This window comes from Penicillium chermesinum (genome assembly GCF_028974085.1).
Source record: "Penicillium chermesinum strain IBT 19713 chromosome Unknown utg000003l:1.0-5111272.0:1.0-5115320.0, whole genome shotgun sequence".
In the NCBI taxonomy this organism is placed as follows: Eukaryota; Fungi; Ascomycota; class Eurotiomycetes; order Eurotiales; family Aspergillaceae; genus Penicillium; species Penicillium chermesinum.
In genome coordinates this window covers 365,939-390,262 of record NW_026695313.1, presented here as the reverse complement: position 1 = coordinate 390,262, position 24,324 = coordinate 365,939, and the positions used below count along the sequence as shown (strand labels likewise).

General features: G+C 49.8%; 11 protein-coding genes across 11 annotated transcripts; 2 read left to right on the top strand and 9 right to left on the bottom strand.

Moving 5' to 3' along the window:
* Positions 1 to 197: 197 nt before the first annotated feature.
* Positions 198 to 707, bottom strand: N7468_003034 (uncharacterized protein; the record flags this gene model as incomplete). The annotated part of the gene is made up of 1 exon (XM_058472331.1): positions 198 to 707. One exon carries the CDS (start codon positions 705 to 707, stop codon positions 198 to 200), a length of 510 nt encoding a protein of 169 aa, XP_058331334.1.
* A 207-nt stretch (positions 708 to 914) lies between these two features.
* On the bottom strand, positions 915 to 1,235 carry N7468_003033 (uncharacterized protein; the record flags this gene model as incomplete). Its single annotated transcript, XM_058472330.1, has 1 exon — positions 915 to 1,235. One exon carries the CDS (start codon positions 1,233 to 1,235, stop codon positions 915 to 917), a length of 321 nt encoding a protein of 106 aa, XP_058331333.1.
* Positions 1,236 to 1,620: 385 nt separating this feature from the next.
* Positions 1,621 to 4,279, bottom strand: vtc4 (putative vacuolar transporter chaperone (Vtc4); the record flags this gene model as incomplete). Its single annotated transcript, XM_058472329.1, has 5 exons — positions 1,621 to 2,018; positions 2,072 to 2,143; positions 2,214 to 3,612; positions 3,687 to 4,146; positions 4,275 to 4,279. 5 exons carry the CDS (start codon positions 4,277 to 4,279, stop codon positions 1,621 to 1,623), a joined length of 2,334 nt encoding a protein of 777 aa, XP_058331332.1.
* A 1,328-nt stretch (positions 4,280 to 5,607) lies between these two features.
* N7468_003031 (DNA replication licensing factor MCM) lies at positions 5,608 to 8,498 on the bottom strand (the record flags this gene model as incomplete). The annotated part of the gene is made up of 3 exons (XM_058472328.1): positions 5,608 to 6,198; positions 6,261 to 7,450; positions 7,634 to 8,498. 3 exons carry the CDS (start codon positions 8,496 to 8,498, stop codon positions 5,608 to 5,610), a joined length of 2,646 nt encoding a protein of 881 aa, XP_058331331.1.
* Positions 8,499 to 8,528: 30 nt separating this feature from the next.
* N7468_003030 (DNA replication licensing factor Mcm4) lies at positions 8,529 to 8,846 on the bottom strand (the record flags this gene model as incomplete). The annotated part of the gene is made up of 1 exon (XM_058472327.1): positions 8,529 to 8,846. One exon carries the CDS (start codon positions 8,844 to 8,846, stop codon positions 8,529 to 8,531), a length of 318 nt encoding a protein of 105 aa, XP_058331330.1.
* A 739-nt stretch (positions 8,847 to 9,585) lies between these two features.
* N7468_003029 (Aldehyde/histidinol dehydrogenase) lies at positions 9,586 to 11,388 on the bottom strand (the record flags this gene model as incomplete). The annotated part of the gene is made up of 3 exons (XM_058472326.1): positions 9,586 to 10,087; positions 10,234 to 10,318; positions 10,383 to 11,388. The coding sequence occupies 3 exons, from the start codon at positions 11,386 to 11,388 to the stop codon at positions 9,586 to 9,588; spliced, it is 1,593 nt and encodes a 530-aa protein (XP_058331329.1).
* Positions 11,389 to 13,090: 1,702 nt separating this feature from the next.
* Positions 13,091 to 15,037, top strand: N7468_003028 (uncharacterized protein; the record flags this gene model as incomplete). The annotated part of the gene is made up of 3 exons (XM_058472325.1): positions 13,091 to 13,939; positions 14,010 to 14,125; positions 14,185 to 15,037. The coding sequence occupies 3 exons, from the start codon at positions 13,091 to 13,093 to the stop codon at positions 15,035 to 15,037; spliced, it is 1,818 nt and encodes a 605-aa protein (XP_058331328.1).
* Positions 15,038 to 15,779: 742 nt separating this feature from the next.
* On the bottom strand, positions 15,780 to 16,328 carry N7468_003027 (uncharacterized protein; the record flags this gene model as incomplete). Its single annotated transcript, XM_058472324.1, has 1 exon — positions 15,780 to 16,328. The coding sequence occupies one exon, from the start codon at positions 16,326 to 16,328 to the stop codon at positions 15,780 to 15,782; it is 549 nt and encodes a 182-aa protein (XP_058331327.1).
* Positions 16,329 to 16,448: 120 nt separating this feature from the next.
* Positions 16,449 to 16,805, bottom strand: N7468_003026 (uncharacterized protein; the record flags this gene model as incomplete). Its single annotated transcript, XM_058472323.1, has 1 exon — positions 16,449 to 16,805. The coding sequence occupies one exon, from the start codon at positions 16,803 to 16,805 to the stop codon at positions 16,449 to 16,451; it is 357 nt and encodes a 118-aa protein (XP_058331326.1).
* A 1,712-nt stretch (positions 16,806 to 18,517) lies between these two features.
* N7468_003025 (putative MFS aflatoxin efflux pump) lies at positions 18,518 to 20,748 on the top strand (the record flags this gene model as incomplete). Its single annotated transcript, XM_058472322.1, has 5 exons — positions 18,518 to 18,928; positions 19,018 to 19,278; positions 19,327 to 19,662; positions 19,722 to 19,902; positions 19,955 to 20,748. The coding sequence occupies 5 exons, from the start codon at positions 18,518 to 18,520 to the stop codon at positions 20,746 to 20,748; spliced, it is 1,983 nt and encodes a 660-aa protein (XP_058331325.1).
* A 480-nt stretch (positions 20,749 to 21,228) lies between these two features.
* N7468_003024 (uncharacterized protein) lies at positions 21,229 to 24,269 on the bottom strand (the record flags this gene model as incomplete). The annotated part of the gene is made up of 9 exons (XM_058472321.1): positions 21,229 to 21,797; positions 21,851 to 21,958; positions 22,013 to 22,464; positions 22,527 to 22,801; positions 22,851 to 23,391; positions 23,447 to 23,574; positions 23,627 to 23,915; positions 23,967 to 24,011; positions 24,070 to 24,269. 9 exons carry the CDS (start codon positions 24,267 to 24,269, stop codon positions 21,229 to 21,231), a joined length of 2,607 nt encoding a protein of 868 aa, XP_058331324.1.
* Positions 24,270 to 24,324: the final 55 nt, after the last annotated feature.

Sequence of the window (24,324 nt, the reverse complement as noted above, 5' to 3'; positions counted from 1 at the left end):
CGCCTTAGATGGTAAAGACTTCATTCTTCATCAACTACGCATAGGCTTTATGGCTACCTAGCGTTTACCTGAATTGCTGGCAGAGCAGATTCATACCTCACAAACACAAAAAAGCAAAATGGTCCATGCTCACCCATGGCCATGAACAAAACCATCTGGGCGGTGCGCAAACGCAATCAAGAAGGTAGCTTCTTGGGTCAAGTAGAACCCTCAGCCCCCTCGCCATCTTCCTTCTTAGGAGCCTTCAGTGAGAGGTCAACCATACCAAGTAGGACAGCCTCAACGTCGGACTGCCCGATCTCGACACCTTCTACCTCAGCCTTGACAGCCGCAAGCACCAGACGAGCCGCGGCCTGATTAGCCCGGTCACGCCGGAGCGCCTTGACGGCGTGCTCAAAGAGGGCCTGGCGCTCCTCTTTGTTACCAGCCTCAGGGTCCTCGTAGGTTGCCATCAGCTGGTCGAGGTCCTTGCCCAGGCTCTCGGGCGTCTGGTACAGGGACGCCACGTCGAAGCTGTGGAGAATTAGTACAAATTTCCCTGACTTCAAGGAGAAGAGCACGTACATGGGTGGGAACACCTTGTAAAAGTCCTCGACCTTCGCGTTGCCGATGAGGCACGAGACCTGGAATTGCAAGATCTCGTTCTCGCGCTGTTTCTTCTTGTACATTTCCAACAGGCGGCGAACCTCGATCTCCAGGCGCTTCATCCTATTGGCATGTCAGTATGCGTGACCAGGCGTGTGGGGGAGCTTGAAAGGGTTTGGATACTTGATGACAATGTATTGCCATTCAGGGAAGGAATCCCCTTCCTCAAAGGTTTCCATGTTTTCTGTGGGATTTTCGATGGGGGAGTTGGACGCGTCTACATCTTGTTCAGCCATAACTGCCTGCGTTTCAATCATCTGGGTTGTCTTTTACTCACCGGTCTCGTGGTCGTGGTCGTGATCTGGGGCAGGATGGGAGCACGTGCAGTATTTGGCTTCCTTCTCAGGGTGGTGAGTGGTGATGTTGAAAGGAGAAGGTTGAACGGAGACAGGAACCAAGCCAGGGTGTATTTCATTGGTTTCAGTGGCCGGAGTCGACGACATAAGCGACTGGGACGCAGAATGGGGCGGCTGTTGCGCGGCGCGAGTCGACGAGGTAAGCGGCGACGACGACGACGACGCCGACGACATAAGCGATGCCATCGGATCGCGTTGCTGCTTACGCTTATGGGCCTTCCTACCGTGAGGCATGATGATAATGATGGTAGAAACTTGTAAATCTGTCTCGTAGATGGCGCGAAGAGATAAACATAGGATGCTAGGAGAGTCGCAATAGGAAGATAAAAAGATGTGTAAAACAAAAGTATGGGAGTTTGGGAGTAAGTGGAGGAATACATTCTGCTGAACAATAGAGTCCATGTCTGTCTAAGTGCGGTGAACATTAAGACAGATAACATAGACCATTCCATTGACACCTGTTTGTACACCTATAAATGCCCTCAACAAACGGGAATCAAAAGAACCTCATACCGGAACGCTAGAAAAAAGAAAAAAAAAATATGGCAATATGTCTTAGATACCAATAAATGCCACCAGAACTCTTTTGATGAGGTGGGTACTAGGAAGATGTAGCAGGTCACAACTCATCACCACGCCCATTGCCCGGCTGTCTCAAACCTGGGGCAGCCATAAAGCCACCAGCCTTGAGACGAAGGCCAAAATTGATGAGCACCACAGTAACAAGGCCCGCACTAAGGACAGTAGGGCCCCACCGCTCATAGTACACACGCTTGACATCCCGGCGCTTGCGGATTTTATCCACACGCCAGAGATAGAGGACTAAGCTGTAAACCAAGGCCATGGCAGCTAGGATAGTGAAAGCCCAGGCGGAGGCTAGAGAAATATAGTCAAGTCCAAAGTTGAGGAGAGTGGCCGCAATACCACCAAGGATGATGGAGAACTCGAGCCAAGAGAGGAATGTACGCTCTGCAGCAAAGTAAACCTTGGGCTCGACACGGACGGGAACAAAGATACCTATGGAGTCATTAGCGAGACATGTATTGATAGGCAAACTATGAATAACATACGCTTGCCAGGAGGTGCCTGGAATCGTTTGAGGCTGCGACGAGTGCCTTGAAGGACAGCAATCCCACGCTGCTCTGGGGGGAGGCAGGGGAGTAGCCCGCGGCCGTGGAAGTATGGCCATCAGACCTTGCCAAGTATACTCACTGGTTTTACGCAGGTAGTACTTGGCAAGCTGCTTGTAATAGTAAGCTCCTCCAACGCGGCGAGCTTCTTCGAGCTCATCCGGGTAGAGGCTCTCGTCATCTGAGTCGTACAGAGGATAGTCTTCGTCGCCTGGCAGCGGCTGGGCGGCAATCCGCTCCTCGATATCGAGTTCATTGCCGTTTGTCTCAGTGAAGAGGAGATGTTCGTTCGAGGTTGAATGGGGGAACCCGTTGGGTGCACGGTCAGAATCAGGAGTCTCATCGTCATCAGAGTCATCATCATTCGCGGAGAGCGTGGTACTGGCAAGTGGTCTGTGGATACCATACTGTTGCGTGACGGGCTTGCGGATATCGACGTCCATCTGCGGGTACCAGAAGGGCAGGAGGTTTATTCGGCTTGGGAATAGAGTTGCCGTGCCATGAATGAATTTACTGAACTTCGGAACTGCCTCGACCAAGTGACTAGCAGTGAGATCGCGGATCCACTGCGGAGGCTCCTGGCCAGCCTGAGTCTGAAGCTTCACTTCCAAAACCGCGTAAGGGAATCGGTCAATGTCCTCGGGGGGCAATTGGGGGAAGGGGTAGTCGACTCCGATGTCCATACGGCGCCAGTTGGAACCAGCACGGCGGCGACCGTCCAAGTTATCTTCACGAATCATTGTGAGCTCGGTATCCAAGGAGATCCGAACACGGGCGTCGCCTGGGAGCTGGAATGCGGTACGATGATAGAATGTGCGAACGACAGGAACCAAGTGGCGAGTGATGACCCGGTACTGGATCTCACGGGCGAGCTGTGCCAAATCATCGATCTCAGCCGGGCTTTTCTTGCCTTCCTTTCGCATCTTTTCAAACGCCTGCTCGACGGTATACTGGCCAGAAAGGAAGGCATTGACATGCTTCTCCTTGAGAGAGAACCGGGCCTTGACTGACTTTTCACCAGTCCAATCCTCGCGATGGGTCTTGCGCTCCAAGAAAATCTGGTCGCTCTCCATTCCTCCATACCAGCGCAGACGAATAGCCTCGGCACCTTCCGTCTTCTTCAAACGACCTTCATACAGTTCCCAGGTCTCTGGGTTGTCGTAATAGATAGATGAGATGGCCGTATCTTTCTCTTCGAACTCCTTACTGGCGTTAAACACTAAAACAGGAAGGTGCTTCAAGATAACCAGCTTGAGCTCCGTAATATTGTCGCGGTGCACCCAGTACTTGGTAGTCTGTCGCACAAAGTTTTGCTGGGTCCCACCAGCGGACGCATCGCCCTTGACTGGGTTACCTCGCGTACGGACCAGGTCGTACAGCTTGGACAGTTTGACAACGAAGGCATCGTAGTTGTCCTTGAAGAACGGTTTGGCGTTGAGCCGGGCCGCAAACACGGGCTTCAGGTACCATTGGGTTTGTTTCTGTGATCAGGTTAGGACTTGCGCATCTCGAAGGGATTTGAAAGAGATTTGAAAGAAGTTTCATATCCACCTACGTCGTGCTTCTTGATAATCTTCTGGAAGCCAGTGTAGTTCAACTGGGTAAATTTGGCCAGATCATGCACATCCGCAATAATCTCACTCAGGATTTGCTCCAGCATGAGAAAGTCCTCGTCCGAAGGGCGGTCCTCGGGACGCGCATTCTGCAGACGGTTGCTGGTGTTCTCGTCCAGCCGACCAACAACATCCTGGACATCTAGCTCACTTGCTTGGATACTCTCGACAATCTCCTCACTCTTGCGCTTCTGGAAGAGAAAGACCTTTTCCAGCTCTCTCTCTAGCAATGCGACAAAGTTCCGCTCGTCTTCCTCGTTCCACTCGCGCCGGGCGGGTTTGGGTGTGTCGGGTGTCGGGGGCGTGACATAATCAGTCTTCAGCGCCTTCTTGAGGTCGTCGTAGGCGATGTAGTAGGGGTGATATTCCCTCAGCATAGACGACTGGAGTTGCTCGCCGAACCTGGGTTGCACGGTTAGTATGCGGGGAAGCATTCCTCGCGCCGGGAAGCGACGAGAAGGACCACAGATCGGACCAAGGACCCCTTTACATGCAATTGAGGGACGATCGAAGCAAAAGATGGAACTTACCTCATGGTGGGCAGCACTGGGAGAGTATGAGAAGGCCAAAGATGCTGGTCAATGCCTTTGAGAGAAGAGAAAGCCTGAAATCAACCCGGCGAGAGACTGTTCTAACAGCCACCCGAGAGCGGGTTAGCTTCGGACCCGCAAAAAAAAAGGCTGGGTCCGTCTACAGCTGGACATGGGCGTCACCAAGCCCCAGCGACAAGGATTTCCCTCCTGGAAGTAGGCCGAATACTGTAGCTTTCGTCCCGGTGGACTCGACCTGATCGGCTATCTGCGACCCAGTGGTGCTTGTCTCACTAAAGACTCGATCTCGCAAACCAATGAAGCTGCACGAAGCTGCACGTCCAGCACGATCCGCACCGGTGATTGGCTGTACAATAGCTCCGCCTCGAGCTGTAGTAACGGTGCTGACTCATCAGCCCCACTGACGTCGTCCAGTCACTTCGGCACGTGCGCTGCTCCCTACAGCACTAAGGAGATTTAGTTCGCTTGGCGCGTTCTACTGATTTCAATTTACTTTTTCCACGTGCATAGTGCACTTGAGACGAGATTCGGGTTACCTTGGCAGCCAGAGCTCCTCGAGTTTCTAGAGGCTTCTTGGTATGCCCAGCCAGTGTTGTCTACCATGTGGGGTAAGCATCGGTGCTGTTAAGGCTGTATCCTCCACTCCCCTTGTACGACGGTGCATTCCTTATAGTTAGGTGACATCCCCCCACTCTCGCCATTGGCCGCTACAGCTGTGCTGGAACAGAATGAGTAGTGGACCTGGTAGTTCTGGCCTTTCAATTCTCTAAATGGGACTCTCATCTATCAGCCATCATCAATTCTAGCGACACACTTTCACGTCCGATCTATGAAGGCGAAGCGGCATGTGGCACGCGACACATTGCCGTTTTCGGGCGGAATGTACGATCGAATCCCGAATCTTTGTCTATCACCTGGGCAGGAGATCATCAGCCATTTTAAGTTCTTTCGGAGAGGCCAAATCTTGGGGATTCATGCATACGCCCGCGGAGATGATCGTGCCAAGCCAAGCAGGACACGTGCCTTTCTACCTCAGAAACCAGCTTTAGTATGCGCTTGGGTCGGGATACGAGTTGGTTTTGTAGATACTTTGTATGTACATATATCTCTATTTTAGTCGTAAGACACAGCTACGAACAAGCGGGGTCGCGAGCACAATCTCTCACTGCATAGAAGGTATCACGAGCAATAACGCCAGGCACCTCGGAACTTCATTTTGGAATGATTAGAAAAGAAAAGTTACGGGAGGGGAAACAGCACGAATCAACACACAGCCCTCCCGGTTCATCGCGTCATAGGGAATCATGCTCCATCAAGACAGACCCAAGGCCGATCGCTTAATACTCCGCCGCGGCCCCTCCCCAACGACATTCACGGCTCCCTCTGCCTCCAGCGATCGTACCGCATCCGAGAATTGCTGGTGCTCCACTGTCACATCACTCTGTTCACCAAGGTCCTTAAATAGATCGGTCCAGCGAACGGGAGCACCATTAATGCCACCACGCTCGTCCAGGAGACGCAGCACGGCTTTCTTGAGGTCTTCGCGCAAGCGACGCTCGCTAGCGCTAGTTCCCTCGGTGAGCAGGCCCATATCAATGAGACCGGTGCGGGCGTCGGTGGCGGCCTGTTTGATAGCCGAACGGATCAGGCGCACAGCTTCTTCCACGTCAGCAGCGGTGACTTCGTGGGACAGCCGCATGCGAGCGTGTGCCTCGGACAGTCGAATCATGGACTCGAGCTGACGTGTGGTTGCCGTGATGCGGCGTTCTTGCGCGCGGATGTCATCACCCAGTTGGCGCATGGCCACGTAGGCGTCAGTTAGCGCGGTACCAGCCGCTGGGGTAAGGACGGGGTTGATCTTGGTTTTGGCGTAGGTGATGTAAGCTGTAAGGAACTCGATAGGCTAGAGTTATTGGATTAGCAACAAGGTTGGATAATGGGAAATCAGGTCAACGGGGATCTTACGAGAATCTCTTCCGAGCTAGCGTTTTCTGGAGTATCCTCCAAGTACATGCTCACCAAGTGCTTCGCCAAGCGACGGTCTTCAGTCTCATCCGCACGGTCCAGGACAAGGTAGACAAGATCGAAACGGGAGAGAAGGGTCGGAGGGAGGTCGATGTTTTGAGGCACAGGGAGGTTGGGGTTGTATCTGCTGCCAATCGGGTTGGCAGATGCGAGAATCGAGGTTCGCGCATTTAGAGTGGTAATGATACCGGCCTTGGCGATAGACACGGTCTGCTGTTCCATCACTTCGTGAAGAACGGATCGGGTGGCTTCGTTCATTTTGTCGAACTCGTCGATACAGCAAACACCGCCATCAGACAAGACCAGAGCACCTGATTCCAGGACCATCTGGCGAGTTTCGGGATCGCGGGTCACGTACGCGGTCAAACCGACAGCTGAGGAACCCTTACCACTGGTGTAGACGCCACGGGGTGCAATCTTGTGGACATAGCGCAGAAGCTGGGATTTCGCAGTAGACGGGTCACCGCACAGCAGGACGTTGATATCGCCACGATAGCGTGGGTTGCCACCCTTTTGGAAGGTTTTGTTGGTGCCACCAAATAGCTGCAAGAGAATACCCTTCTTCACGTCGTCCATTTCGTAGAGACTAGGCGCCAAAGATCGGGCCAACAGCTCGTACACGTCAGGGCGAGCTGCAGTTTGTTTGATCTTCTCCTCCTCTTCCGCCGAGATCTTGCGAGCCTGGTCGGCTTCGGCTGCTTGTTCGGACATCTCTTGCTCAACCGTTGATGTGTCGATGCCCATCTTCTTCCGGTCCACTTTTTGGATGTGGAGAACATCAATGTAGGTCTTGAAAAGGGTCTTCTGAGAACGTTGACGAGGGTTCACGCGCATGGGGTTACTGCGGAAGATACCCGTTACCTCAACGCGGTCACCGGCTTTGCATACATCGACCAACTCCTCATAAACGCACAGCGATACGGAGTGGGGTGTTTGACCATCGGGCACATTATCCGGCGTTTCCTGGAGCTTGATAACTTGTTTATCGTCAAACTCGCAACGGTTATGCTGCAACTGCATGGAGTTTTTTGACTTGCAGCTCTCTCGAATACAAACAGTGGGCTCTTGGATCCTGCCACGGTCGATCTCGACGACGGAGCCATAGCCACAAACGTTACATCGGAAGAATGCTAGAGCCTCATTAGAACAAACTGCACTGAGACCATTGATTCGGTTAACTCTGCTCACCTTTCACCATGTCAGGAATGACAGGAGTAGTTCGAATAACCAAGCCCTTGATGCTGACCACTTTGTCGATATCTAAAACTCGAGTTAGTGACTGGTCTTTCAATCTGTGTTTGCGATAGAATTACCGGCTGGGTCGAGATCTCTCATGTTCACGGTCTTATCCAGCCCGAATGGAAGGACTTTATATTTTGCATTTTCGGCTTCGCTCACGAGGTCTGGGATATCGACATGAGACGTCACACCATCCGAAGTTAGAATATCTTGGCCTCGTCTGTTCCGGGACTGAACACCATGCTGAGCATCGGCTCGGATACTATCCATCTCCTTAAGTGCCAGGTCGACCATCACATCCTTCACTGTCTGATCCATCAGGGGTACGACTTCCTGAGGATATAATTGCATTTGATGCCAAAGTTTTTTCGTTGGTGGGTAAGCTTTGAGATTGCGTGCGTCCAAATTCAAACTAGTTAGACCCAGTCGACGCATGTTATTGAGCATGTCGATATACTCGCGCCTTTCAGCTGCTGGGCCTAGGGCTCTAGTCTCTTCATCGGTGGCACCATCTGCCCACATGCGATATTTCGTCGCAAAATTGTACAGAAACGTCTTGAATGCTGAATAAGACTCTGTAAGTGAAACGTTCGTGCCCCAGATTGTACGACTTCCATCTCCAGCTATGGCTTCCGCCTCTGAGGTCCCGGGATTAAGGTTCGAGAATGTGGCATCCGATCGAGGGACACTGTCATCAGCGGGCATCCCATCCGCGCCCACAAACATCCGTGTCCGACGACCAGTTGATGACCCGAATCCACTGGAATGAAGATCGGCACGACGGTAACCTCGACGTTCTTGGCCACTTGGTGAAACGAAAAGGCCACTGCTCACGCTGTGTGCATCGGAGCGAATATCAGAGCGGATGTCATTGCGATTGAAAGCCCTGGTAGGACTGGAGCTAGAGACGTAATTGATGGGAGAAGAGTCTATTCTCATGTTAGAATTATGCCTAATCTCTGTTTCGTTTCAATCTGCAGAGATTGATTGCCGTACCTCGCATTCCTCCACCCGCTCGGGGTGTCCGGTCGCCATCATCAATAACCGAGCTGGCTTCACCCATGCGCACGTCAGGGGTTTCTCCCCGCGATTGCTTCGGGATGGAGATGATTGGAAGAACATCGGAGAGGAGGACGGGACATTTCCTTGAGCGGCGAGGCGGCCGGCTGCGCGGGGGGTAGTCGCTTGGTGAGTCGGGCTGCTCGGGGGCTCGCGAGTTCTCACGGAAGACGGCGAAGCCGTGGGCTGATTTGAGGAGCGTCCTCTCCTACGAACTGGGGAGGACATGATGCGGGTGATAAGGAATTGGTGGAGGGGAGAATAGGTGGTGGTGGTAACAGAGATGAGTAGACACCGAAGAAAGGGAGGACAAAATTGCCAATGTGGGACGCGACGGAGACGCGCCGACCGCGTAAAGTGATTTCTTCTTTGGGCGAGCGTGTCCCCAGGAATAAAGATCCTCCGCTCCGTCCTTCGATGGTGCAGCGCCGCCCTCTGGGATGTCCACACTGCTACTTTCGAGAGTCTCTAGGAATTCTCTGATAGCAGCCTGACTGGTCGCTCAGTAAAACTCAATTTGTAGGTAATGGTCATTGTGGACTAACTCTTTGCGATATTGAGGTACTATTAGTACCAGTATGTGTTTTGGTCTTAAGCCTCCTGGCCCTTCTCATGCGTCCCTAGGCTTAAGTTCAAGTTGGAAAAGATACCAGTATCGTATCTTTATCCTCCAGTCTTGTGAATCGATATTCGAGTACAAAACGATATATACAAGACAAGTTCCCGCAGCGCCTGGAGGCCTCTTTCCGTTCTATTGCTCCTCTCCTTGCCGTTTTTTAACACAGAGGAATGAACATGCTTCAAGAGAAATCAATGTATTCACTACCAACGTGTAGGTTATAAATCCCCTAAAAGGGACTGTGGAAGAAAGGTCCACTGTCCTCGGTTATTCATCGCAGTTTAAAGTCTTCCCTCGTAAGCTAGAGTGATCCATCTGAACTATTAAGGACTTGCCATGCGAGAAATCTTACAAGGCTCTTTTCTGGATGACCTTTACCACGGAAACTGCAAGCGACTTAATCACACTAGCAGCATAAGTCATTGACCGGTGGAGTCCCAGCCAGCCCCCTGCGCCCTTGTCCGCGAGAACAAACAACGTAGACAACAGCGTCAGGCGAATGATCTTGGCTGATTGATCCCGGAACCATCCAGCAAGGCCTATCCTCTGGTCAAGTATTGTTTCCCCACGTTTGAATCCGAGAGAGTTCTTGACGGCGAGCCTATTGGGGTCTTTCTTCGAGTAAGGAGGATAGCGGACGCCGAAAAGAGAGCGGATGAGACCGGTGGTATTCGCAATCGTACGCATGTGAGAGAAAGCTTTGAATCCGTAGGCGCCGTGGTACGTCCCATAGCCAGATTCACCAATTCCTCCGAAAGGTGCCCCCAAAACGGCCGCGTGGACAAGAGTGTCGTTCACAGTCACACCGCCCGACGTCGTGGATGTGATGACTGTTAACTGGCAATGAGTACTGTTATAGGGGGAACATCGAAGGAGAACTTACTATGTTCATTTTCTTTTTGATCAGTGCCAAAGATGTAGATACCCAGCGGATGGGGTTTACTTATGCTCAATTAGTTGAAGAAGAGAAAGCACGCAAAAGAAGAGAGACCTTACCTGTTTATTGATCGGATCGCATCCTCCGTGGTGGTAATCAGGATGGGACAGATGGGACCAAAGATTTCACTCGACAAAATTGGGTCTTGTACCAAATTGCGGACAGTTAGTGTGGATGTCCCCAGAGACGGAAGATAGGCAGCACAAACCATTAGGTGTGAGATCGGTAAGAATGGTGGGTCGAATGGAGAGCTTATCTGGATCGGCTTGTCCACCATAGACAACAGTGCCGTGACTCTTCTCAATAGAATTTTTCAGACGATCAAAGTTCTTCTTGTTGATCACTGCGGTCATTGAGTCTGGCCCGTCTGCCGCGAATGCTTCAAAATGGAACTTCAACAGCTCGACAAGCTGCTCAGCGACACTAGGATGTGCCAAGACATGGTTGACAGCGAGGCATGACTGACCGGCGTTCATGTATTTGGTCGAAGCGATACTTTTAGCCGCAAAATCGATATCAGCGGACGCCGTCACAATACCGGGGCCCTGTCCACCGAGTTCCAGCACGACTGGGGTAAGATGCTTGGCCGCCGCTTCTGCAACAAGTCGGCCCACCGCAGGCGAGCCAGTGAAGAAGATGAGATCAAATTGCTTGTTCTGCAATAGGCTTGTGGTCTCTCCTGGTCCGCCCGTAACTATGCTGATCGCATCGGTATCTAGATATTGCGGAACTAGCTCTACCAGGCATGCCTGACTAGCTTGGGTCAACTCAGAAGGCTTTAAAATCGCAGTGCAGCCCGCAGTAATGGCCGCTACCAGAGGCCGCAGGAGTAATGAGACGGGGAAGTTCCAGGGCCCAATGATCAAGACGAGACCCCGTGGCTCTGGTCGGAGACTCGCACCAGCCAACAAGGTCATTGGCAACGACCCATCGTCCGGCCTTCTGGGTTTAATCCACTGATCGACATTCTGGAGATGATACAAGATCTCATTGAGGATCCCCGTATACTCGGAGACGAGAGATTCATAGGCACTTCGATTACAGTCTTTGTGCAGCGCGTCCAGAAAGCGATCCTTGTTGTCGCTCACGAGCCACCAAAGCTGCTTCAACTGCCATTTGCGCCATTCAACTGACTTGGTCTTGCCAGATTGAAAGGTATCGCGCAGCCTCGCGTAGGTATTGTTGACCTCTTCGGCGGATGTGTAGGTGCCCATATTGAGCCGAAAAGATTCGATGTAAGCCAAGGCCTCGAAAGTAGGTTGGGCCAGCAAACATGGGGTTTTACGGACGAGCAGTTGTAGGGGCTAAGGTTTCAGCTTCGAGGGCGCAAAATCCTTCTGAGGTGCTTTTGTACTATTTAGCCAGTGATTTGCGTCACACCTCATCCTATGCCGCAGCCGAGCAAAGGCTGACGCGTTCCCCCTATATCTTTCGTTGAATATAGACGAAGTACACATATCAATTGCCGTCGCATCACTCCAGGGCCCACTCCCGCCCCCCCTCGTCCCAAGAAATTCCGACTCGCAATTTATGTAAAGAACAACAATTGAGTCCCTGGCGGCTGTCATGTACACAAACGAGTACCAGATACCCTTAAGCCCCAGGTAGCTTCCTCCCACACAAACCAACAAGGTGCCACGGTACTGCAAGGCAGGTCTTCGGGCCTTTTCGGTAAATATGGTTGTATAGGCGATATATCCTTTGAGTGAATCCTGAAGGTTAAGCCCTGAAGATTGTCTCATAGCACGCAATCAATTGCTGAGTGGGGAAGATGGGCTACGATTTCCAACGGCCTTTAAGGCGTCCGATTGGACCGAAGTACGATGATTGGGGAGTAGATCAACCGATAAGGCGACCGGGTTTTAAGTTTGTATCGCATCACAGCCGGGAGGTGGAGCCCCGGTGAGGGTGCGCTAAGTTGCCTAAGACTTTTAGCGGCCGAAAATCATCCCGTAGTGCTTACAGGGCCCAGCGCTAGGCTGTAACTACACATGTTGCTTATCAAGCGAATAGAAGCCCGAAGAAGTGGAATATCCTAAAGGGTTCTGATGTGAAGAACACCCCCTATGAGGCTTGGTGCCAGATCGCCTGCGGTATACAAACCCCGCCCCTATCGCGAATTAGGGCATTTGCTTAAGCCACCAGCAGGATGAACTTCCAAGTTCTGCACCCTTGTGCTTTTTGTGTCGCGTGTCCGATGGACAAAACGGGAGGAGGATGCAGCCCTTCTGTTCTTGCAGACAGGCTTCTGTCCTCGATGGGATTCAGCCCCCCAGTCATGTGTGTGTTTATCCTCATAATTGCCAAACCTGGAAAATTGTCCATCGATGACCTCGGCGTCCCCCGGCCCTCCGCGGCGCCGTATGCCATTGACAATTGGGGGCGGCATCGAAAAGGTCTCGACTGCTCTCGTTCCCTTGCTACTTTTGCTGCAGAAACGACTATCTTACCTTGCTTTCTACAATCTTCTGGTCTCAGCTTCGTGACTGGTCTGCACATCGGGGGTTTTCAACGTGGATCCCCAGATCCATATCTCCGTGATTGCCATAATAACAGCCCCAAGGGGGCCTTACCGTTCCTCAGACCCAGGCCTGCGGTTCGACAGAACTGCAGGTTGCTGCAGTGGCCAGCCTTCGGAAAACAGCCTTCGGAAAACCTTAGATATTCATGAAGGATCAAGGCCAATCAACGAGTCAAACAGCACATACGCCTCTTTAGGCCCTCAAACAACTCTGCGCAATTTCAAATCGGGGTGGCTTATGACATTCCATTCACTCCGGCGTCATACTTTTTGTTATTCTCAACCTCAGTTAAATAGGTGCGATCTGAGTTATACTTTTACCCCGAAGAACGTGAACCAGATCCCCCTTCGAGACCGAACAGCGAAGCCAATGGAAGCCGACACTACCCCAAACAATGGACACCAATACCTCCTCCACCCTTGATAAACGGGCAGCTATCACAGCTAAACAGAACTTGCAAATCGTTCGACAAAGGCATCAAGGAAGGACTTTTGTCAACTCGACATCATCGAATGCGGATGCACAAGAATGGACGGGCTTCTCCAAACCAATTTCAGAACGTATGAAGTTCGTCGCCCAGAAGAACCCCGAGGGGAGGAAAAAGCGACGAGAGCGGAGCCGTGCCGCCTCAAACTCCACTTCGACCTCAGAGGGCAAGGATTCCCCGGAGAAGCGAAACAGCTCCAATGGCACTGTCCCCGAGAAGGCGCATGATCAAATGGTGACGGATCATATGGAGCGGCACCCAGGCTCAGACTGTTCGAGTATATCAACTGATCAGGCACTTGATCTTTCAGATTTGTGGTCGGTGTCGGAAGCTGGTTTCTTGGAGGATTTCGCCTCTCAAGCTGGGACCTACCCGGGTCTGGAGGCCTGGTCCCCTGAGGAACTGCCTACTCTCTGGTCGGACAATAACAAGGGATTTGTGACTTACTATACAAAGTACCTCTATCTTCCTCTCTCGCTACCGTTTGAAACCCTTTACTCGATCACCGACTGCTCACAACAAATTTCTGAGTCTAGCGATTTCTTGCTTTCCGACCCGTTGGCGCTAGACTGCACACTGTCAATCTGCGCTTTATTTAATTTGCTGGAAAATGGCAAGCAAGATTCAGCCGAGTCTCCATTTCATTGCAGCAAGCTGTGCGCGCTGGCAAACCAAATCCTGAGCAGCGACGAGACTGGGTCACCCGCTAGGCAGATGCTTATTATACAGCCAGTCTCTAGTCTGGCAATTATTGCTGTAAGTACATGACGCATCCATGGTGTAGCACCGTGAAATGGGTCTCATAGATACTGATAGATACTGATAGGGTCTCGTTGGTAATTATAATGATTGGTATCTTCACATGCAAGGATTGAAGAGCCTGGTGAATTCTCTCGGAGGTCAGGAGCGGCTGTCTCCCCGTATGCGAACTCTGATCAGACAGTGAGTCATATCTCGTAGCGGCAACTTTGCGAACGACCATGTTGATTGAAAACCCACAGAGCGGATCTTGCGGGAGCATTCAGGCTCGCTACCGAGCCAATATTTCCTCTCATCCGTTTCACCGAATCAGTCAGCTGTACTATTCCAGCCCATGAACGACAAAGGACGCGTGAGGCTATCACACGGAACTTATTAGGCGCGGGTGTGACTGCCTCTGTGATAGAAAACTTTGTAGATCTGGCTCACTTCATCCAAGTGGTTGATCGTGCATTGTCAAGTGACGGACAGATCCAGTTCAACATTGATACTCTAGCAGAGGACTGGTTCAGGATCCAACATAACTTTCTGGTTTCACCAAAACCTATTCGAGGTCGACAGACAGTCCCGTCTTCCCCTGCAAATGGTCAGATCACTTTCGGTGGTGAAGATCTTGGGCTGGATGACTGGTCTCCGACCCCAGATAGTGATCTTGCTGAAACTTTAACGACGGCACTACGTCTTACAAGTCTGCTCTGCATGGCCCTCACTGGTCCCAGAATAGCACAGTGTGACGGACGAGATGCATCAGGACTCCTAAGCCTTCTCTTGAAAACCTTGTGGGTTATTCTGCATAACCTTCGTGCCCAGACGGCATCGCAAAATGCAGGCTCAAGGCCTTCCACGGCCGAGTTTTCAGTGGCAAGAGCTAGCCAAGCATTAATATGGATCTGCCTTGGCGCTGAATACGCCTGGACGGTCTCGCAGATGGAGGAATGGTGCTGGGAGAAATTGCGCTCGGAGTACGCAGTCGTAGGGCATTTGCTGGCAGAGGTAGTTGGGAAGTTTCCTCATGATGTCGCTTTGTTTTCAAAAGATGAGCCTCACCTTTCTCAAGCATTCGATTTTTTAAAATTGCGGAGGCGAAGCCCCTAATAAAGGGACTTAATGATGAAGAGATCGAATCCTTGGCCGACCATATATATAGCATTCAATTACTGACCTAGACTGCCTATATAGGATACTTCTACAAGTGTATCCAGTGTTCGTGGTTATTGAAGTTTAGACACCAGGTAGTGGACCTGATTCCTATGGGTATTTGAGGTTTCAATTGCCAAATATGGAAATTCTTGGATGGGTACGGATTATCGAAGTTCCAAGCCGAGGCGGGAACCTGTTTTGTGCCAATCAGGAATTTTCAATACACGTTAGATTGCCCGAGGCTCCTTTACGAGGCAGCAACTCTTACAGATGCACTCTAGCTAGAATTCTGAGAATTGCCATTAACAGTATGTCAAACGAAGAATCCAAGTAGGTAGACGTTCTCGATCATCTGCTCGTTAGTAAGGACCTCAAGGCTGGAGCGGGGGGAGGGCGTAACTAACTGTCCGTACCTATTAATATTAATATCCTAGCTTGGAAAAATGGGTACTGCTAATAGATTAGACACTCAGCGCATCCAAAGACAAAGAGGTCACTTTCCAATACAGCCTGTCTCCGTCTACATCTTGTAGGCCTTGCAAAAAAATGAGAGTGTAAATTCTATTTGTGCAATGTTCTATACTGTTCTTGTTTTGGCAATCTAGATAATAGACTCCGTGTCTAAGAAGGTGTACGCTGCCACTTATCTTGCCTAGCAACGGAGACTAGCAACGGAGACATGCCCTAGTTGCCCCACTTATTTTGTCACCAAAACCAGAGTGAACAGAATAGCAAAAACAGGAGGATAATAATAATGATGGTAGGTGGCCCTGTCTTCCTTGTATCCTTCGAGAGCCACAACGCGGTAAGCGAGGTAGGTGGATAATATCAGTTGCAGCGCAGCCATGGGCCCGATCATCATATCCTGATCCATCTTTAAATAGCTCCAATAGGCTAGACCAGTGGAGAATGCAACAAGGAATGCCGATGTGCCAACCCGCAGATACACCAGGCCACGAGGGGAAAGTAGCATGGGGAGGGTCTCCCGGTCCGCATTTCGGTCGCCCTCAAGATCGTAGAATTCCTGGACGTGAATTGTTCCCATAAACCACGCGAATATAGTATAGTCAATCATCCAGCTGATGTCCCAATCATCGGCCGCATATCTGATGTATACCTGGTTGAGGAGTCTCCCCAAGATGCAGTAAGAATATGCGGCAAAGAAGTTTCGCATAAACCAGGAGAACCACCGAGGCCAGACATAGCAAAAGGTGATCAAGAGTTCCCATGTCCAGAGATGGAACATGGCCCAGGGACCAGCATATTCCCACAAGGCCAAGGGTGTGAGAATCCATGACAGAGCCCAGCGGGTTTTTTGCCTGGCCGATTGTGAGCAAGCTTGCGGGGATGGGGCGATCGGGCTTGTTCACATAGTCCTCCTCAGGGAGGAGGTTTGGTTGCAGATGTCAAAGACGTAGGCACCGGGAATGGTCAGGACAAAAGATTCGATTACCGCCAGAACGTTCTCGCTCCATGATAGTGGATGACGGATAATTCTAGATACCGAAGCACCCAGGAATATGAATAGGAATCCCACCGCGTTGGATCGTAATAGACGGCAAGTAATATCCACTTCTCGTGCAATATATCCAAGGACGGAAGAAGGAGACTTCGCTGTTAATGTTTTTGGCTGAGAAGGACTTTCGACAACCTTCTCATTGAGGAATAGCTTTTCGTTCTCCGATGAAGAGAGCACCGTCTGCGCACTAGTAGTCGAAAGCATTTTGCACTATGGACAAGGGGTATGATTCTTGAAAGACAGAGAATGACTTAGACACTGTGAAGAATCAAGGTCATCTATTATACTGTTAATCTACTATCTTGTACAGTCTACCCACAGCCATATCTAATGTTATATTTTACATCAAATGTATAGACAATTACTGTACAGAGTAATTTGGAGAGCAATAATACTTATAGTCCCCACCTTTTCAGATCCGTCTCACCACCATCTGATACAGTGGTTATCAAGCTACCTCCCTAGAGTTAGCCTGAATGGGCAGTGCAGGGGCTGATCTCGTGCCAGGACCCGAGCCTATCAGCTTTTACATGTCGTAAATTGGGTCTAAAAGGCGGTTTTCCATTTTCATGGCGCTCCTTCCTCTGACTGGCGAGTGTGACGTGTCCGCGCTCCTTTATATCCAAAAGGGATAAATTAAAACCGCGTGATTCAGATATTGGCCCCATTTTATGGATTGCTATGGGAAACGATAAGAGTCCTTAGCCTGTATCCTGACTCCAAAATTCCCATTCAGCATATGGATCATAAAGGCAGCGAGAAATGGCGATGTTAGCCTTACAGCGACGGAAAGACAGCAAAGAGGCTCCTGGATCATGGCATGTGTGGTTAGGGTATTACCAGTGCACGTACTCTTTGGATAAATAAGGACCTAAGTTTTGGATACTTCTTTATCTAAACTTGAACACCTGAGTAACCTTAAAGTCTTACTAATTGAGCGATAGCCAGATTCCCCTTTTGGGCCCAGTATACCATGAGCAGTGGCGCCTGTAGCATAGAGATGCAACGCTCTCCGCATTCGTGGGAATAAAGCAACTGCAATGGGAAAAGCCATTAGTGCTTATTGTCAACCCAGGGTACTGGTGGCGTAAGCAGCTCATGTTGAGACAATGGCAGTGGTCTCTGCCCTCATTTATGTTCGAGGGATAAATCTTAAAGCTAGAAATAATGTCAGCACAATCCAACAGTCGGGACTTACAAATTTCCAATAACAATAAGATCAACATCTAATGTATGTACTTGGAGACAATGGAAGTTTTTTCAGAACGCTCGCAGGACCGCAAGGATGAAGGGAAAAAGAAAAAAAAGTAAAAGTAAAAATCAAAATGAAAAATCAAGATTGGGAAGAAAGAAAAGGAACAAAAATAAATCAATAAATAAGAAAATTGGAGAGAAAAAGGAGACAAAAAAAAGGCAAAACAGGAAATAAATTAAATCCGCTTTTTTTCAGTGTGGCTTCTGCGGCGTGGAGGAACCCCCGCTGTAACTTTGGGTATCAGCAGGGTGGGGGCCTGCAAGTTAGGGCAACGCGCAAGCGTCCAAAAGAAGGAAAGAAAGATCTTCAGCGGGAAAAATCGGGCATACAGTACCAACTAGGATAATCCTTGCGATATTGAGACGTCAGCTAGCGTGAACTGCTATTATTATCCGTCCCCTCAGCTTTTGCGAAGCCATGCAAGCACCAGCCTTAGCATCATCCAGCCCCCTGTTAGATCCGGAACGTTCGCCTGACTCTCGTCCACTAAACATATCTGGATCGGAAATTGGCCCAACCGATTTATCCAGCCCCAATGGGAGTAGATGGCCATAGCTCAAGCTGACAGTCACAAAATGAGTCCCATTGGAATGTATTTCAGATGACACAGACTGATTTCCGCCTTCTATAGCAGTTCCAGAAACCTCTGTATTTACGCAGCATGGCACAAAAAATAGCAGAGAGCGATGTGGAAGCGCAAAGCAACCACTTGGGTAGCATTCTTACTCCTAGAGTTTCGCCTGTACCTTTTACCATGGATGGCCTGAGTCGTACCACCTCGAGAACCACCTCGAGAACCTCCAGAACCGCAGTTTCTGAAGATACTGAGAATGAGAGGGTTGACTCAAGGGTTAGAATGAGCTACGTTGAGCCGGACGACAAGACAAATTCCCACCATATGGTTGAAACCAGCAAATCAAACTCTCCGGATGACATGAGCCCACCTGATGATGGCAACACCGCAATTGAAGAAACTTATCGAAAAAGTTCTGGAACGAGAATCATTCTCTTATTATCCTCTGTATTTGCGAGTTCATTCTTGGTCGGACTAGACAGGAATATCCTCTCAACGGTAAGTTGTCTCAGCGGCTTTTTGCTGGGGCCTTTTCTCTTCCCCCTATGGGAGTTTTCACCAGACAATGTGTCTGACAAGTAATATAGGCCATCCCCAAAATTACCGATGAATTCAACTCTACTAACGACGTCGGATGGTACTCCAGTGCCTTTACGTTGACTTGTTGTGCATCCCAACTTCTGGTTGGAAAATTCTATACCTTTTACTCAGTCAAAACAGTCTATCTGATTAGTGTGCTTCTCCTCGAAGTCGGATCTGCTGTGTCCGGGTCAGCCGCAAGTTCCATTGCCTTGATTATCGGTCGAGCGATAGCTGGCCTCGGTGCGTCAGGGATTTACGCAGGATGTGTATGTGAAGGCCCCGCTTGCAGTTCGTGGGCTAATCAGAATTCCTAGGTGGTCTGCATTATGTATACAATCCCCTTGGAGAAACGTCCGATTCTGCAAAGCCTTTCCATGGCAATTGTCAGTATTGCGAGTATTGCTGGGCCCTTGATTGGAGGCTCCCTTACATCTAAGGTCTCTTGGAGATGGTGCTTCTATATCAACTTGCCCCTCGGTGGCACAGTTGTGATCGTAATGTTCTTCTGCATGAAGATGCCTGACCGTGAAGAGACCAAACTCCATTGGAAAGAAAAGATCATGAGCTTGGATCTTTTGGGTACCCCCGTCATGATGGCCTGGGTTATATGTCTGCTGTTAGCGCTTGCCTGGGGCGGACAGACAATGGCGGTAAGGTTTATATCCTTCCATGCGGTGGTTTGCAGAATGATTCTAACGTATGTTACTAGTGGTCCTCCGCGGTTATAATTGTCTTGTTCGTTCTCACGGGAGTATTCCTGTGTGCATTCATTGCGATCCAAGCCTTGACCCCTAAGACTGCCACTATCGCCCCCAGGATCTTAAAGCAACGGAGCGTTATCTCTAGCTGCTGGACAGCCATATTTTATGGTGGAACGCAGACCGTTATCGGTGAGTGATATGATTTCGGAATATTATTGACCAGCAACTAACCTCGCTGCAGCTACTTATATTCCAATGTGGTTTCAGACCATCAACAGCGATACAGCCATCACCTCTGGAGTTCGAATGTTGCCCACAATTATCGCTGCAATTGTCGCGTCGATTCTTTTTGGATTTCTTGTGCAAAAGATTGGATACTACACGCCGTTCGCCATCTTTGGCTCTTGCTTGACATCGATTGGCGCGGGCCTGCTCACTACGGTGTATGTTAGTATGAAAGAGCCCAACTGGATCGGATACCAGATTCTTCTCGGTTTCGGTCAGGGTTTGTGTTCTTCAGCGCCGAACCTTGCAGTCCAAGCTGTGTTACCGACCAAGGATGTCCCTCTTGGGTCTTCACTAGTGATATTCGTTCAACTACTCGGGTCCACTGTCTTTGCTTCAGCAGGGGAAAACATTTTCTACAGCCAACTGATTAGCCATCTGACGCGGGTGCCTGGATTCACCAAGGGTATGGCCACATCGAGCGGTGCCACGACTCTCATCGACGTGCTTCCTGTGAACTCTAGGCCCCAGGCTCTGACTGGTTATAATGAAGCTTTGCGCTCCGTATTTTACTGTATGTTGGCATTGGCATGTCTGACTATTTTGGGTACTGTGACAATGGAGTGGAAGAGCATTTTGAAGAAACCGGCGAAGTCACCCGCCGCGCCCGAAGAAGGACAAGCAGAAGAACAGGGAGAAACAGACGGCATAGAAGGAGTGGAGATCAGGTTGAGACCTCATCCTCGTACTGACAGGGTCATGCTCTCAGTTGCAACAAGCGTCCTGTCGGACTCTGCTGTCATTGCTTGAACAGACCCTGAGGGCCTGTTACAGCCTTCTCAGTGCTAAGTCTAATGCGCTAGGTCTAATGTGTTATATTACATGCAAACGAAAATGGAAAACATTGAACCTAACTGAGCCAGCTTATTTGTTAATATAGAGCCATTATATTGTAAACCCCCCCGCACACTAATTAACTAATAACTTATAGTAGCCAAGGCAATGAATGGCAACAACTTGCCGGTTGTTTCCGAAGAATTGTACTCATGAGATGGAGAACTATTCACTATCCGCATTTGCAAGTGGTTTAGATATGTGAAAGGTGGTTCCGATATCTGTTTCATCTAGTTATTATCCAGCTCTATCTTAAGAATTCATCCATGGAATGCTTCCATTCCAAGCGTGAGGAGCCTTTGCAACAAAACCAAAAGTCAGCACGCATCAGGGTCTATAAAACTAGTGGGTCTACATCCTTCCCCAAGGGCTTCCCGAAACACATCTGGTCCATGTTCACGCACTTGCCCACATCAATCCACTGAATAAGCAGTTAACAGTGGTATGGATGACAAGCTTCATTGCGATGAGCGCTGAAGCATGTAGGATCACGGTCCACAGTTGTGGGTCGTCACGGTACCAAATACTGGCACCAATCAATCGAATCACACTCACAGCTTGGAAGAGAGTGATATGCGCTAGGTAAGTTGTCCAAACACCCTCGGAGTGTGATAGAACTTCCTTCGGAGTTTCAGACGACTTAGCACTCCCGTTGATATGCCCATCCGGCTTCTGTTTGCCCGAGGCAGTGCTTGGCCCATGAGCGTTCCCATTTTGGGAAGCCTTGCCCGACTTTGGCTGAGCAAGTAGCCCAAGACCGGCACAAATCCACCAAGCGGACCCAGCCCACATGGTAATGAAGATCTGCCATTGGATTAATTGGATTGTACTGGATACCCAAGTTGTCACACCATTGAACCCCAATGGAATGTCCAAGGCAGCGACTGAATTTGTGAATCCAAAGGCAGAGTAGGCGCTCTCCGCGAATAGCAGAATAACGGAAACCCGGTTTTCCGGCAGAGACTCTGCGTTATGTAAGTAGATGGCCAAAAGAGCGTAGAGATGAGAGTGCACTAACCGAGGAGCTGGAGCTGCGATCTAAAAATGAGAAACAGAGGGATGTTGTGTGCACGAGACTGGGTCATGAGGTATAATCCGACAAGCTCCATCATGGCAGCAAGATTATCTGAGAAGGAGTCAGTATGGGGACTGTAGAACATCTGGACCGTTTCACTCATACCTTTTCTAATAGTGCCCTTTCTCAGCGGCAGCAAAACGTAGGCCATTTTCATTATGATGCTGATGGAGAGGATTCTGTATAGAAAGATTATATTGACACGAGCAGAGGTGGACAATAGCCACTGTGGTGCAAATGACGCAGCCTCCGGTGTGATTACCAGAGTAGAGTGGAATTTAAATAACAAAGCGGTTAAACCCAAGCCGTGCGACAATATAGAAGATGTCCAATCAATCAAACCTTTGGACTGGTTGAGACGGGCAGACAGATTATATCCGCTAACAGCATAAGTCGCACTAGTCAGCAGCCATAAGGCACCTGTGTTTTCTCCGAGGTATTTCTGAATGAAGACGGCAAGGCGCGCGGGGTTTTCACCAGCTTGATTCCAGGACTGAGAAATGAACTGGAGGAAGAGTGGGCCCCAAGATGCGAAGAATCCTTGATTGTTACGGAAGCTATCAAAGATATTAGCTTGGCTCCCGAGCCATCATTTGTGGGTTCAATGGCAAGGACGAACTTTCTGTAACCGATGTGAGCCATCGATAGAAGAGACGCATAGTACCAAAACAGGTGCTCATATTCGATCAAGCCGACATAGAACATCGTACATGCATACGAAGCGACAATGGCCATGTTCTCCCATCCACTGTCATTAAAGGAGAAGGGGATCATTCGATGTGCCAGGAGGGCGCTCAGAATGGTTCCCACCCCAGCTGCCAATCCGTAGAAAATAAGTGGAAAGCTGATATCTCCGCTAGGCACGCTCATAACGTACTGTGCCTTGGTGCAGAACTTGAGGCTTGTTAGCTGAAGAAGATTTGCCTTAGGACGGAGTATCTACCTTCAATAGCACAGACAACGCTTCGTCAGCTCCTGAACCTAGAGTTTCTGCCTTCTTCCAGAGACCGAAGACTTCGTCACTGACTGCTGGTGGAGAGGGAAGCCAGTCCACATATAGTCGCATCATCTGCACTGCATTGTTGCGCAGTAAGGTAATGTGCTCCTTTGGATCCTTCCACAGGGGCAGAAGCTCGGGGATCACAACGCCCAAGTTGAGTCTTGGAATTGGAATTCCTAGAAGACTGGCCACTGTTGGAACTATATTTGACTGATCAATCACTGTGTGATATCCGTACTCTCCTGCATTGGGGTCAGCAGGGGAAGTCTGACCCGGTGAGATACGTTGAAACAAAGGCGACATGAAAACTAGAGCGGCGGACATCTCGCTCTCCAGAGACCCTCCATGATTACCCCGGTTGTCCATGCCGTGGTCTCCGAGCAGAATAAAGAGGGTATTCTTCAAATAGGGCTTGGTCTGAATAGACTCGAAGATCTTCCGAGTCAAAGAGTCAATTTCATGAAACTTGGGGCCCATATAGGCACTGTTGTCAGATAGTAAGAATCAATTTTTAATGCTGAAAAGAGAGGGAAAATTACCTGTCCGGGCCTCCAATATGTCCAATATGATCAACACCGGCCATGTGCAGAATCAGGGCGCTCCAGTCATCATTGGCTAATTCGAAGTCGACATGGTTCTTAACCACTTCGTCAACGGAGGTGTAGTCCTGAAATACGCGTCAGAATTACTTCACAATCAATTTAGGAAAAATCGCTTACAGGAACAAAATTCGCGTCGGTTGGATGGGATCGTGCGAAAACATCTGGATAAAGATCCGTCCAAGTCCGAGTCCCAGCGTACGAGAGCTTCTTGTCTGCATATGTGTCCTTCAACGTATGAAGCCAAGTGGGGTTTCCCTCCGTCCTGTTCATGGAATCTTTGATGTTTGCAAACATGTCAAGGAAGCAAGGGCTCGCGCCAGATGTCACTGCTTTTACGCGAGGCATGGTTAGTGTTGGAGGAGCTGCCAAAGCTGTAAAAGGCATAGCTGCCCCAGCACGAATCAGTCTGCAAAAAAGTCAGCAAAAATCCATCTTGATATCTAGCAAAGACGCTCACTCCTGCGTGAAAGGAAATCCAGAATTATTGGCAAACACGAAGTCACTACAGTGAACGATCAGTATTTGCGTACGTGGCGATCTGGAATACAGAGTTACGGTACCTTCGCAGGGCATCCACAAGCAAGAAAATCACGCGATCAAAAGGCGCCGAAGGTGTCTTCTCTACTTTGTTTAGCCATGACTGTTCAGTCACTGGTGGAGCTATCTTTGGTCGAAGGAGACCCGAGATGAATAATCCAGTCGCTGCGATCAACAGAACATTGGATAGGAGCAGAAAAAGCCCCTCGCGAAGACGTGCCATTGTTTGCAAATATCAAAGGTTATTCCTCTGACTTCCCATTGGAGAGCACAGCCTG